This window comes from Herpailurus yagouaroundi, unplaced genomic scaffold (assembly GCF_014898765.1).
Source record: "Herpailurus yagouaroundi ecotype Mexico unplaced genomic scaffold, PumYag 208, whole genome shotgun sequence".
Taxonomy (NCBI): Eukaryota; Metazoa; Chordata; class Mammalia; order Carnivora; family Felidae; genus Herpailurus; species Herpailurus yagouaroundi.
Window position 1 is genome coordinate 9,490,783 of NW_024412439.1, and position 13,362 is coordinate 9,504,144.

Genomic DNA, 13,362 nt, shown 5'->3' on the forward strand with positions numbered 1-13,362 from the left:
TGTCTCTGCTCCTCCCCTGCTTGCACTCTCTCTGTCTCTCTCAAAATAAATAAACTTAAGAAAATAAAATAAAACGCACCGATTCGGCAAACTAATTAAGTATATAATTTACTTTAAAAAAACAAAAAAAAAAAGGTCTGCTGCAGAAATGACCTGTTAAGCTATTCTAATTTATAGCCACCCACTCAACTTAAGCATATAATTACATGCCCAATGTAATTACATGCCAATTACAGAAATTTGTGCACGCACGCGCCTACGAGAAGCGAGACCACTTCCTAGGTGTCATGTGGGATATCCAGTTCATACCTCTTAATCATGAGAGTAACTTGTTGCCATATTTTGTTAGGGTGGGATATTTTTTCTTTCAAAAGGCTGCCATTTGTAAAGGTGGGGTGTGTGTCCAGATTGACCTTGGATGATTCCCCCCTCAGTGCCATGGCTCCCTTCTTAGCGGTTTGCAAAGTATACGTTGCAAAGACAGAAAGCGTGTTACTGGTCTTACGAAAGCCGGTCCCTGGAGGTGATGATGGGCATTGGAAACCATTCTTCAGACTGTACATGCTCCCCGTGAAAAGTTTCTGTACTGTATGGCCCGCCTGCACGTGAATGCCAAAGAAGGCAAATACAAGTTGAACTCTAAAACATGTTAGCATTTTTGTTTGGAGAAGTCTTAATGCTACATCTTTTGTGATTTTTTTTTTGTTCGTTTGTTTTGTCTTGTTTTCTGATTTTTGTTTTACTCAAGGCCATGATTTTCAAAATGGTAGCATATACGTTTTAAATCAGGTTAAGAATTAGTCTAGAACATTGGGTGTCAACCTTTGTTTCTATGCCAGCATACCTGTTAACGCCAGTGGCTCACCATGGCAACTAAGAGAGTTGAGGAGAACTAAGGAGTGATGGTTCTCAAGGGGTGGGGGTGGGGGGGGGAAGCCAGCACCAGCTGCATCAGGGAAGTTGTTAGAAATGCAAATTACCAGGCTCCGCCCCGGACCCGCTGAACTGGGGACTCTGGGATGGGGCTCCAGCAAGCCTTTTGCGTGCTGCACCCGCCAAAGTTTGAGAACCAGGCTCTGGGGCGTGCATGTTTGTGATGCGTTGCCTTAGGACAAATAATTTCTGAAATGTACGTTTTTATACCATTTCAGTGATTTCACGGAGCTTGAAATTTGTGGACCCAAGGTTAAGAGCCTCTTAACAACTTTGGACTGCTTTTCTTTTGAGATTTTATTTTTAAGTAACCTCCATACCCAGAGTGGGGCTCAGACTCACAACCCTGCGATCAGGAGTCGCCCACCCCACCGACTGAGCCAGCCAGGCGGCCCTGGACTACTCCATGATTGGCCTTGCAGCTTTCTGTCTTTTGCCTACTAAGAACCCCCATCGTTTTGTGGGGGAGGCAAAAACTGGGAAGATGTGATAGAGCAAGAAGACTTACTCAGTTGGCTTCTTGGGTTGATTTGGACGAGGTCACGGAGACCATACTTCTGGGATTTGTAATAACCTGGAATTTGGGGTAATAACAAAAGTGTTTAATGATGGCATCAGATTCCACAAAGATATTGTCAGGCAGGAGTGATGAGTCACATCGGAAAGGTGAGTGATGACTGTAAAATCTCGTCATTTGATCCAGAAAGTCAGGGGCACAAGGTTAGGACGAGACGCAGCTGAGAGAGGCTTGTATGGAGCCGTGGCCGACGGCTCAGTATGAACCAATGGCAGATGGGTGTTGAGTCAACCAATTAGGTCTTAAGATACATCAATTGTGAAAATCACGAATGTTCTAGACTAACTCCTAACCTGATTTGAAAGAACGTGCTTTTTTCTTTAAAAAATTTTTTTTAACGTTTATTCTTTTTTTTTTTTTTTTTTTTTTTTGAGAGACAGAGACAGCATTCGAGCAGGGAAGGGGCAGAGAGAGAGAAGGGGACACAGAATCCGAAGCAGGCTCCGGGCTCTGAGTGGTCAGTGCACCGCCAGGTGCGGGGCTCGAACTCCCCGTGAGATCATGACCTGAGCCAAAGTCAGACACTTAACCGACTGAGCCGCCCAGGCGCCCCTTGATGGTTTACTCTTTAGCAGCTACTGTGCCTTTTGTAGCTCCGCCCCCGTGGCCACCGCAATTCAGGCACCACCTCCGTGACCTTTCATCAGGAGTCTCTGCTTTCCTTGTCTTCGTTCTCCTTTGCCATCTTGACTCCCTGTTTAATTTGTGGCAGGGGCGAGAGAAGAGATGAGGTGGGGCGGGGGGGGGGGAGGTCCCGCAGGAACTCGGCCTCTTCCCCCTGCTTGGTTTTCAGCCCTTGGTAACAGAGGGCATGTCTTGAGGGCTCCTAGTTTGTGGTCACCCCTGACATTTACTTTGGATGCCCGGTTAGCGTGGCCGTGAAGGGGATGACCCCAGCGCCTGTGCTACCGTTGATGCTTCCTGTCGGCCAAACGTTTTGATTTAAGTTCCTCAGAGGAGTAAAATCTGTGAGTTGTCCAGTATTTGTAAACACCTAACCTTGTCCTCCTCCTCGTCTTCCTCTCCTAGAGGCAATTGCTCTTGGATCCTTCTGTTTACAATGGCCCAGAGAACCGGACTCGAAGACCCAGAGAGGTACCTCTTTGTGGACAGAGCGGTCATCTACAACCCTGCCACTCAGGCCGACTGGACAGCTAAAAAGCTAGTGTGGATCCCGTCGGAACGCCATGGTTTCGAGGCAGCCAGTATCAAGGAAGAGCGGGGAGATGAGGTCATGGTGGAGTTGGCCGAGAATGGAAAGAAGGCGATGGTCAACAAAGATGACATCCAGAAGATGAACCCACCTAAGTTTTCCAAGGTGGAGGATATGGCGGAATTGACGTGCTTGAACGAAGCTTCTGTGTTACACAACCTGAAGGACCGCTACTATTCAGGACTTATCTACGTGAGTATTTCCGGCCACGTGATCGTGGGAGGTGGTGGCTGGGAATTCAAGTAAATCGCACCTGCCGTCGTGGGAGCCAAATGAGAACGTGCAGTACCCGTGCTCTCTGTTTAACGTGACTGTCCGTGTTACAGATAGAAAGGCCACCTCTTGCTTACCCAAGTCTCCCGTTCCTTTGTATCTTAGCATGTAATTTTACTTTATTATTTTTAATTTATTTTTTAAAATGTTTCTTTATTTTTGAGAGAGGGAGCACAACCAGGGTAAGGCTAGGGAGAGAGGAAGACACAGAATCCGAAGCGGGCTCCAGGCTCCGAGCTGTCCGCGCAGAGCCCGGCACGGTGCTCGAACTCACGGACCGTGAGATCGTGACCTGAGCCGAAGTCAGACGTTTAACTGACTGAGCCACCCAGGCACCCCTTAATGCGTGATTTTAAATAATCCAACCTGTGATTACATATACTCACGTGGTAGTTGAAGACTTTCGTAGTGGTTTGCTGGAGTACGATGAGATCAGGAGAGCGTGTGGGAGGAAGACCAGGGCGTTGGATGTGGGGTGAGAATTGCGTTAATAGTAGGATCCAGACCGCAGACCCGCGGGAAGTCCGTGTGTGTCCAGGAGCATGGAGCACAGAGCCCTGCCAGCACAGAGGATTCTGTGAGGAGTGAGGGCAACCGAGTTACCAAGTGCAGGCTGGTGGGAAAAATGGAGACTGAGGGGTTTTGTTTTTGTTTTTTGTTTTTTTTTTTAATGTTTTATTTATTTTTGAGGGAAAGAGAGAGCACGAGCCGGGGAGGGACAGAGGATCTGAAGCAGGCTCTGTGCTGACAGCAGCAAGCCCGATGCGGGGCTTGAACTCCTGAACCACGAGATCACGACCTGAGCCGGAGTCGGACTGAGGTTTTTAAGAGGAAGCCAGGACGAGACTGAGGCCGGGGTTGCCCTGTGGTCAGCAGTTGACGCGTGTGTTGCAGTCACTGACGATGTCACTGACCATGTGGAAAGAGTTACTAAAAATACTAAGGGATAAGGGAGAGCAGAAAAATGCAAGCCAGATACCCGAAAAGCTCTAGAATGACAAAAAAAAAAAAAAAAAAGCTTGAGGGGATAGTAGACACAGGGCGGCAGTGGCTTAAAGAAGGCGCTAGAGAGCTTTGATTCAGAATAAAACAAAGCAGAGGGAAAAGTTGATTTCGTAAAGGTCTGAGTTGGGAAGAGAGCGGTTGAGTTTCTTTTTTTTAATGTTTATTTTTAGGGGGGAGAGAGAGCATGGGGGAGGGGCAGAGAGACAGGGAGACAGGATCTGAAGCAGGCTCTGAGCTGTCAGCACAGAGCCCATTGCGGGGCTCAAACTCACAAACTGCGAGATCACGACCTGAGCCGAAGTCGGATGCTCAACCGACAGAGCCGCCCACGTGCCCGACGAGGGCCATAGTTTTGTGCGAGGGGGGTGGGTGTGCTCCCGGGGCTCTTGGTCACTCAGAACTAGTTTTCCCAAAGAAATTGGCTTATTTGGTGACTATTTACTGAACACTGTGTTCTAGGTGCTGGGGAGAGGGTGTGGGGACAGGCCGGGTCCCTGCCGTTCTGACACATCCCAGAAGGAAATGAAACCGGACTGGGGATAGAGTAAGTCGGGAGAGTGGCTTCCCGCAGCGGCTCCGTGAAGGGCTCTTCGAGAAGGTCGCGTTAGGGCTGGAACCTTTCTGATAGGAGGGAGCTGCCCAGGGAAGGATCTGAGGAGTGGATGGTTCTCCCACAACCTTTGCCAGAGTAGTACAGTCAAGCCTGACGGCCCCCCATTTCTGTTGTCTCTGTGAGGTAAGGCGCAAAGTGGGGGACACCCACCACGGTTGGGAAGGCGGCTTGAACTGGAAAAGGTTTGGGGAAGAGAAGTCACCAGTAAGAGCATCACGGGAGAGCAGCATCGAGGATCTGGCCAGGATTGCACAGCAGAACGTGTGAGGCCACCACGTCCTGGCCCGGCTTGTGGTTTTGCCAGGGCGCAGGCCCGTCCCGCCCTGGGAAGGCAGGGGACCCGTGGCCATCATACCCATTGCCTGCACGGTCCCCCTTCCTTTCCTCCCTGGTCCAGTGGGCTGCAGGGGGCTGGGGGGAATAAGGGAGTGAAGGAGGGAGGTGGGTCGCGATGTGAGATGTCCGATGTCACCTGTCAGATCGCCAGCTGACATCTCAGATTTGAGCAGGGGTCAGTGTCGGCTGCTGTCTGGTGCTGGAAACGCGACACCGGGGGTGCAGGGAGCTGCAGTGTGGAAGGGAGCCAGCCGCCTTTCCTGCCAGCCTCTTCACCTTGATTCCCCTCCTCCGACCTCCTCGCAGCTTCCTACGAGTGGGAGAGAGGAGGGACATTCAAAGGGGAAGAAGATTCTGGGTAAAAGAGAAGGAATCGAAGAAAGGACACCTGAGTTCCTCTGTAGTCCTTCCTTGCCGTGATTCTAAGAGTTTGCAAGTGTCTTTTATCAAGTAAGTTTGATTTTTTTTTTTTTCCCAGCTAAACTCAGGGACAACCTGAGCGAGGTCTGGATTTCTTTTCCAAGCGCGGCCCCCCCTTGGTCTTTAGAGAAGGACAAGCTGAGTTCATCTCGAACCAGTGAGGTCCCAGTGGAGCTCAGAATTTGGGACAGTCGTGTCTGCGGTTAGTGGGGTGGAGGAAGGGCTCCCGCCAGCGACAAGCTGGAGCACTTGACCTTCAAGAATCCTAGTAAGAGGGGCGCCTGGGCGGCTCAGTCAGCTAAGCGTCTGGCTTTAGCTCCGGTCACGATCTCCTGGCTCGTGAGTTTGAGCCCCATGTCGTGGAGTCTGCTTGGGATCCTCTGTCTCCCTCTCTCTCTCTGCCCCTCCCCTCTCTCTCTCTCTCAAAATAAATACATAAACTTAAAGGATCCAGTAAGAGAGTGGGGCTGCGGGTATCCACGAGGGTGAGGAAGATGTCCTTGGCGTTGGGATTCACCAGTGGGTGGGGATTGAGCAGCTGAGATGCAGACACTGTAGGGAGTTGGGAGCGACCTTTTGGACGCGTTTCTGGAGACCGGTGGTAACGCACATTCACGTGAGTGAGTTACGTTGCCAACAGGCTTAGTTAAGTCATTTCCTTGTATCTTCGTCGAATGTACCCTCCCCGACCTCCCGCCTCCTCAGGTCACATATCTTCATCCTCTCTCCTAGTAAAACCATCTGAAACCTGTAAATGCCTCCTCTGCTGCTGGTTTAGCTCACCTCACACGCGCCTTTTGATGCGTGGTATTTTTATTCACCAGCCCTAGATATTTTCTGTTTTCCGTTACGATTTCTTGTCCAACCTGTGAACCACCTAAAAGGAGACTTTAAAAATTTCACAAGGCGGGGTTTCTAAGTTGTCTTTTTATTACTGATTTTTAAACTGCATGCATTGAAAAGAATACGGTTCACATAATACCGTTCCTTGTTTTTTGTGGAGACTGGCTGTGTGCCTTGTGTATCGTCAGTTTCGATGAGCGTTCTCTGGGCCTGACGAGAGCATTAATTCTGTTATTGTTCGGTGGGGGGTTCTGTGTGTGGCCCTTGGACTAAGCTTTTTAATTCTGTCTAAATCTTCCTTACTAGTTTTTCTCTGCTTTGTCTATTAATTCCTGAGAAGTGTCTTAAGATCCCCCGGTGTGTTTTATCAATCAAGCCTACATCCCCAACCAATATAGTGTAGTTTTTGCTCTTTACGAACTTGTACCTGAACGAATCCCATAGGAGATGGTCTTTGTGTCTGTTTCTTCACTCAGCATCACATTTTTAAGGTTCATCTGTATTGCTTTGCGTTGGTATAATGCAGAAGTTCTCAAAGCACGGCCTGTGGACCCTCAGGGTCTCCCTAAGACTGTTCCAGTGGATGAGTTACAATGGCTCTCGTGATTATTTGAAGACGTTACTTGCCCCTTTCACTGTCAATGTTGGTACTGAAGGTACAGAAGCGATGGTGGGGGAAGGCAGTGACTCCAGACTGTGCTAGCAGTCATTATAATCCAGTGTCGCATGAGGCTGCCCTTGAGAAAGCAGGAGAAATCATTGATTTTATGAAATGTCAACCCTGGAGTCTTTTGAATATACCACGCGATGGGGTGGTAAAGCATGCATAAAACACTTCCATACTGAACCGCGGGGAAAGGCAGGGGCGTAGTTCTATGGGTTGCAAACCGAACTCGCTATTTTTTTTTTTTAAGAGTGCACAATTTTTATCTGATAGAGTGACTGTGACTCACAGATAAGCCACCGTTACTCAAACTGGGGTGTTCAGCGGACACATTTAGAGAAATGAACAAAGCGGCCCCGCCCCTTCAGACGGAACAATTGATCATCTTTGTTGCCAATGCCAGAATCTGAGTTTTCGCATGAAAATTCGGATTTGGGGAAACTCCCGTTTACCCCTGTGGACGTGACGGCCTGTCAGCACTTGCAACCATTTCCGATGAGACAGAGGGCGATATTAATGACAGATTTTTTTTCCCAATGGCGTACGATGAAATGGCATCATCTGGAAGGCCATCATAACTCGCTGAGCCAGCGTTTTCCAAATGATGTGTACATAGTTACAGAATCACGGATGGGTTAAAGATTCTTTCGACAGGCAAGATAAGCTGTTGGATTTTGACGTAAGGAACAGGATGCAAGTTCGATAGGGATACGTGTGCCACGTTGCGTCTGATCGTGAAGAAATTCTCACTTGTCGAGTCTCGGGGTAGCATCCAGGGGGAGTCGCCACGGTAACTGGGAAAGGCAGTTAAACTCCGGCTCTCTTTCCCAAACCAGCTATGTGTGTGAGGCTGATTTTCTTCATTTGCTCCAACCGACACAACATAGCACCACAGATTGAATGCGAAAACAGATTTGAAAACCGAGCCACTTTCTCTGGAGCCAGACAATCAGAAGATTTGCAAAAATAGAAAGCAGCACCACCTTCTCGCTTTCGTTTTGGAAAACGTAAGGTTATTTTCGTAAGAGACGTTGTTGATGTTAACGAGTATCGTTATTTTAAAACGAAGAGATTTATTTTAAAATGGGTATTTTGAAATGAACAGGTATATGTTTATAAAAGCTTGGTTATATAAAATGAAAGGTCTCTGGGGTCTTTAATCATTTCGAAGAGTGTAAAGGGGCCCCGAAATGAAAAAGGTTGGGATATTTCGTTCATCCTGTTGTAGCGTTATAGCATAACGTTCCACGGTAAGATTTCTGGCCCAGTTTATCCACTCAGCTACTTTTGGACATGGGTGTTTGCCAGTTTGGGGCCAGTACCTGGGGCCCACAGGCGTGCGTTTCTGTACGGTGTGTGAGGAGTGGGAATCCCGGGTGGTCGTGTACACAGATCTGTAACTCCTACATGCAGTGTTTCTAGATAAAGCCTGATTTGGGCAGATTCTAGCAGGAGACAGAAGACCCCGGTCTGAGAGGGGAATGTAATGGTGTATTTCACGGGGTTGGCCTCGGCCCCATTTGGAGTCGGATTCCGTGTGTGGTGTGAGATGGCTGTCCAGTTGACCCAGTGCTCCAAAGTGCCACCTTGTCACATATCAGGTGCTCCTAAGTGGGCTCTTAATTGTGTCGGGGGACTGTGTGCCCATCTTCCGGCTGAGATCACATTGTCTTTAGACTAAGTCTTGGTATCGGGTGTGGTAGGTGCCCTCATTTTTGTTATTCTTTAGGGTGGTTTTGGCTGTGACATCTTTTGCATTTCAATATAATTTTAGAACCGTATGTCAGTTTTACATACGCACATGCACACACATGCACCCTCGCTGGAATTTTGTTTGGGATTTTGTTGATTCTGTAGATCAGCTGAGGAGAGAAGCACGATCTTGGCAATATGTGATCTTCTAGTTCATGGCTGTATCTGTTTACTTAGTTCTTCATCTTCCATGATCTGTTTTATGGCTGTCTGTGGAGGCCAGGATGGCTCTTCTTACATTTATTTTGGGATATTTGATTTTTTTTTGGATGCTACTTAAATCGTGGTTTTAGCATTTTCTGATGGATGCCATGATGTAGAAATACAGTTGTCGTGGTTTAAAAAAATTTTTTTTAATGTTTGTTTATTTTTGAGAGAGAGAGAGAGAGACAGAGACAGAGCATGGGCAGGGGAGGGGCAGAGAGAGAGGGAGACACAGAATCCGAAGCAGGCTCCAGGCTCCGAGCTGTCAGCACAGAACTTGACATGGGACTCGAACTCACGAACCATGAGATCATGACCTGAGCTGAAGTCGGATGCTTAACTGACTGAGCCACCCAGGTGCCCCTGTCATATTTCTTACAAATAAAATCTTACTAAGATTGTTTATTGGTCATGACAGTTTAGCTGGTGATTCTTTTGGATTTTCTACGTTTTTTTTCTACTTTTCTATGGATATTCCTTTTTTGTTTGTTTACCTATTTATTTTAAAAGAGAGATAGAGTACACAGGTGGGGAAAGGGCAGAGAGCAAGGGAGAGAGAGAGAATCCCAGGCAGGCTCCACACCATTAGCACAGAGCCCAACGTGGGGCTCGAACTCATGAACCGTGAGATCATGACCTGAGCCAAAACCAAGAGTCGACGCTTAACTGACTGAGCCACCCAGGCGTCCTCTATGGATATTTCTATTGGATTTTCTATATATCTACAAATAGTGACAGTTTTATTTTTTCCTTTCTAATTCTTGCACATTTCTTTTATTTGCTTTATTGTGTTTCCTAGGACCCTCAGTAAATATTTGTTAAACAGCAGTGGAGATCATCGGTGTCTGTCATTCCTGATCTCAGAAGCGTCATCATTTCACCATTAAGAATGATGGTTGCTTTGGGGTGCCTGGGTGTCTCCGTCAGTGGAGCACATGACTCTTGACTTCAGGGTTATGAGTTCAAGCCCCATGTTGGGTGTAGAGATGACTAAAAAAAAATAAACTTAAAAAAAATGATGGTTTGCTTCCATTTTGTTTTGTTTTTAATATTCTTTATCAGATTAAGGGAATTCTTCTATTCTTAGTTTTTATCCTGAATAGATGAATTTTTAAAATCCTGTTTGGATATCACTTGTCAAATGTTTTTTCCAGCATCGAGTGAAATGATAGTGTGATTTTTTCTGGCTATTTTGTTATGGTGGTGAATTACATATATTTTTGAGTGTTAAATTAACCTGGCAAGGGCTAAGTATTCTTTTTATATACTGGATTCTGCTTGCTAATATTTTGTGTAGGATGTTTGCATCTCTATTCATGAGTGAGATTGGCTTAAATTTTTCCTTGTTTTGTAATATCCTTGTCGTATTCTGCTCCCAAGTGATGCTGGTTTTATGAAATGAATCAGGGAATATCTCACCTTTGTGTGTTCTCAGATATTGCTTGGAGAGGGTTTGTGTTATTGCTTTTTAAAATAACTACAGTTTTCTTTGTAGGCAGGTTTTTCTTTAATAGATGTAGAACTTCTCAGGGGCGCCTGGGTGGCTCAGTTGGTTGAGCATCCGACTTGGGCTCAGGTCATGATCTCGTGGTCCGTGGGTTCGAGCCCCGTGTCGGGCTCTGTGCTGACAGCTCGGAGCCTGGAGCCTGCTTCGGATTCCGTGTCTCCCTCTCTCTCTCTGCCCCTCCCCTGCTTGCACTCTTGTCTATCTCTCTCTCTCAAAGATAAACCTAAAAAAATTTTTAAAAAAACCAGATGTAGAATTTCTCAGATCTCTAGTTTCTTCCGTTCGTTTTGATAATTGTGTTTTTCTAGGAATTTCTGTTTCATCTCAATTTTCAAATTTATTGGCATAAAGTTGTGCATCATACACTCTTATTTTCTGTAGAATTTGTAGTGACACTCTTTAATTCCTGATCTGCTATCCTTTTTTTAAAAGAAGTCTAGGGCCGCCTGGGTGGCTCAGTCGAGCATCCAATCTCGATTTCGACTCAGGTCATGAACAGGGTCGTGGGATCAAGCCCTCTAGAGCGTTGGGCTCTGTGCTGATCATGGAGCCTGCTTAACATTTTCTCTCCCTGTGGGGATGAGCACTGGGTGTTGTATATAAGTGATGAATCACTGGGTTCTACCCCTGAACCTAATACTATGTTGTAGGTTAAGTAACATGAACTTAAATAAATCATACGCTCTAAATTTTTTTTTACATTTATTTATTTTTGATAGAGACAGAGCACAAGTGGGGGAGGGGCAGAGAGAAAGAGAGGGAGACACAGAACCTGAAGCAGGCTCCAGGCTCCGAGCTGTCAGCACAGAGCCCGACGCGGGGCTCGAACTCACAAACCGTGAGATCATGACCTGAACTAGAGTCGGACACTTAACAGACTGAGCCACCCCGGCGCCTCCTAAATTATACACTCTTAAAAAAAAAAAAAAAAAAGATTCTCTCCTTCTCCCTCTGTCCCTCTCCCCCGCTTTCACACTCCTTTTCTCTCTCTCTCTCTCTCTCTCTCTCTCAAGTAGAAAAATAAAAAATAAATAAATAAGGAGTCTCCCCAGAGGTGTAAGTGCTAGGTGTTTAGCTGTATTCTGCAAGTCCCAGTATGTTGTATTCTCATTACTGTTCGGTTCAGAATACTGAGGGTGTCTTCATGGACGTTGCGAGTTATTTAGAAGTAGGTTGATTAATTTCTAGACATCAGGGGGTTTTCAGGGGCGCCTGGGTGGCTCAGTGAGTTGAGCGTCCAACTTCGGCTCATGTCATGATCTCGCGGTTCATGAGTTCGAGCCCCGCATCATGGTCTGTGCTGACAGCTCGGAGCCTGGAGCCTGCTTTGGATTCTGTGTCTCCTTCTCTCTGCCCCTCTCCTGCTCACACACTCTCTCTCTCTGCCTCTCAAAAATAAATAAACATTAAAAACATTTTGTTTCAAACATCAGGGAGTTTTCAGGTTGGTTTTGTTGTTTCTAATAATCCCTTTGGTCAGAGAACAACATACCCTGAACGATTTCAGTCCTTTGAAGTTTGTTGGACTTGTTTTATGGTCCATCATGTGCTCGAGCTGGGTAAGAGGTCAGCATGCTCTTGAAAAACACACACATCCGCTGTGATTGGATGCAGGGTCCCTCTTGTGCAGTGTATATCCTCATGGTTTTCGAGTTTTATTTGCTGTTCTCTATCGGTCACCGTTAATCTGTTCCTCTTTTCAGTCCTGTCATTTTTGCTGTATATGTGTTGGAGCTATGTTGTCACATGTATCCAAAGGTAGGATTTTTAGATCTTTCTGGTGGATCCTCATGAAATGGTCTTTTTTTAAATAGTAAATACTTCTCAGGGCGCCTGGGTGGCTCAGTTAGTTAAGTGGCTGACTTCTGCTCAGGACACGATCTCATGGTTCGTGAGTTCAAGCCCCGCGTCAGGCTCTGCGCTGACAGCTCGGAGTCCGGACCTGCTTCGGATTCTGTGTCTCCCTCTCCCTCTGCCCCTCCCCCACTCGTGCTCTGTCTGTCTGTCTGTCTCTCTCTCAAAAAGAAAATTTAAAAATAAATAAATAGAAGTAAATACTTCTTTTGGGAAGTATTAGCTTTTTTCCCTTTTGCTTAGTGTTTGCACGGCTTGTTGTTTTCCAGACTTTTATGTTCGGCCTTCCTGTGGTTTTCTACGTAAGATGGTCGGTCTCTGATGGACAGCCTGTAGTTGTTATTTTTGGCCCTAATCTGACAGTATTAATATTTTAACCAGAGTATTTAGCTGATGTACGGGTACAGTAGTAACTGAAAAATTTCAGTTGAACTCGGCCATCTGACCCCTTGCTTCCTCTTGGTCCCCCCGTTCTGTGCTTTTCCTTCTTTCTCCCTCCTTTTTCGATGAGGTAACGTTTATTGTTGCCATTGTACCTTTTCACCTCTCACCCTGTGATGGGTATTTTTGCTCTCGTCTTCGTCATTCCTTCAGCGGTCACCTGCTCTCCAGCACAGCCTTGACCAACCAGAGACTGACTGCCACTGCTGTGCTCTTTACCCGCAGTGGACGCAGAGCGGCCCCGGAGCACTTGAACTCTGTCCCTGCTGCCTCCCAGGCCGCACGCTGCTGCTCAGTATGTTGACGTGGATTTCTCTGTCTAGATTTAAAAAAAAATTTTTTTTCATGTTTATTTTGAGAGAGAGAGAGAGAGCACAAGCATGAGTAGGGGAGGGACAGAGGGAGGGAGGCACAGAATCCCAAGCAGGCTCCAGGCTCTGAGCTGTCAGCACAGAGCCCGATGCAGGGCTCGAACTCACAGACTGTGAGATCATGCCCTGAGCCGAAGTCGGACGCTCAACCGACTGAGCCACCCAGGCGCTCCTCAATTTTTTTTTAAGTAAGCTCCACGCCCAGCAGGGGGCCCGAACTCACAACCCCGAGGTCAAGAGTCACATGCTCCATTGGCCAGGCCAGCCAGGTGCCCCTCCTCCTTCATCTCTCACGTTTCTTCCAGATCCCCAGATTTAGAGTCCAGAGCTGGTGGCGATTTTCCCACCGCACTGTG

General features: G+C 47.0%; 1 protein-coding gene across 6 annotated transcripts in view; it reads left to right on the forward strand.

The window, feature by feature from the left end:
- The first annotated feature begins 2,510 nt into the window (after window positions 1–2,510).
- Window positions 2,511–13,362, forward strand: part of MYH10 (myosin heavy chain 10) — a 125,291-nt gene continuing 114,439 nt past the window's right edge. For 3 of the 6 annotated variants that reach the window (XM_040453226.1, XM_040453227.1, XM_040453228.1), the window contains exon 1: window positions 2,511–2,915. In XM_040453226.1, the coding sequence (XP_040309160.1) occupies window positions 2,571–2,915 (345 nt within the window). In that variant the 5' untranslated portion in view covers window positions 2,511–2,570. The remainder of the gene's footprint in view (window positions 2,916–13,362) is intronic. The other 3 variants (XM_040453229.1, XM_040453230.1, XM_040453231.1) reach the window with 1 other exon arrangement.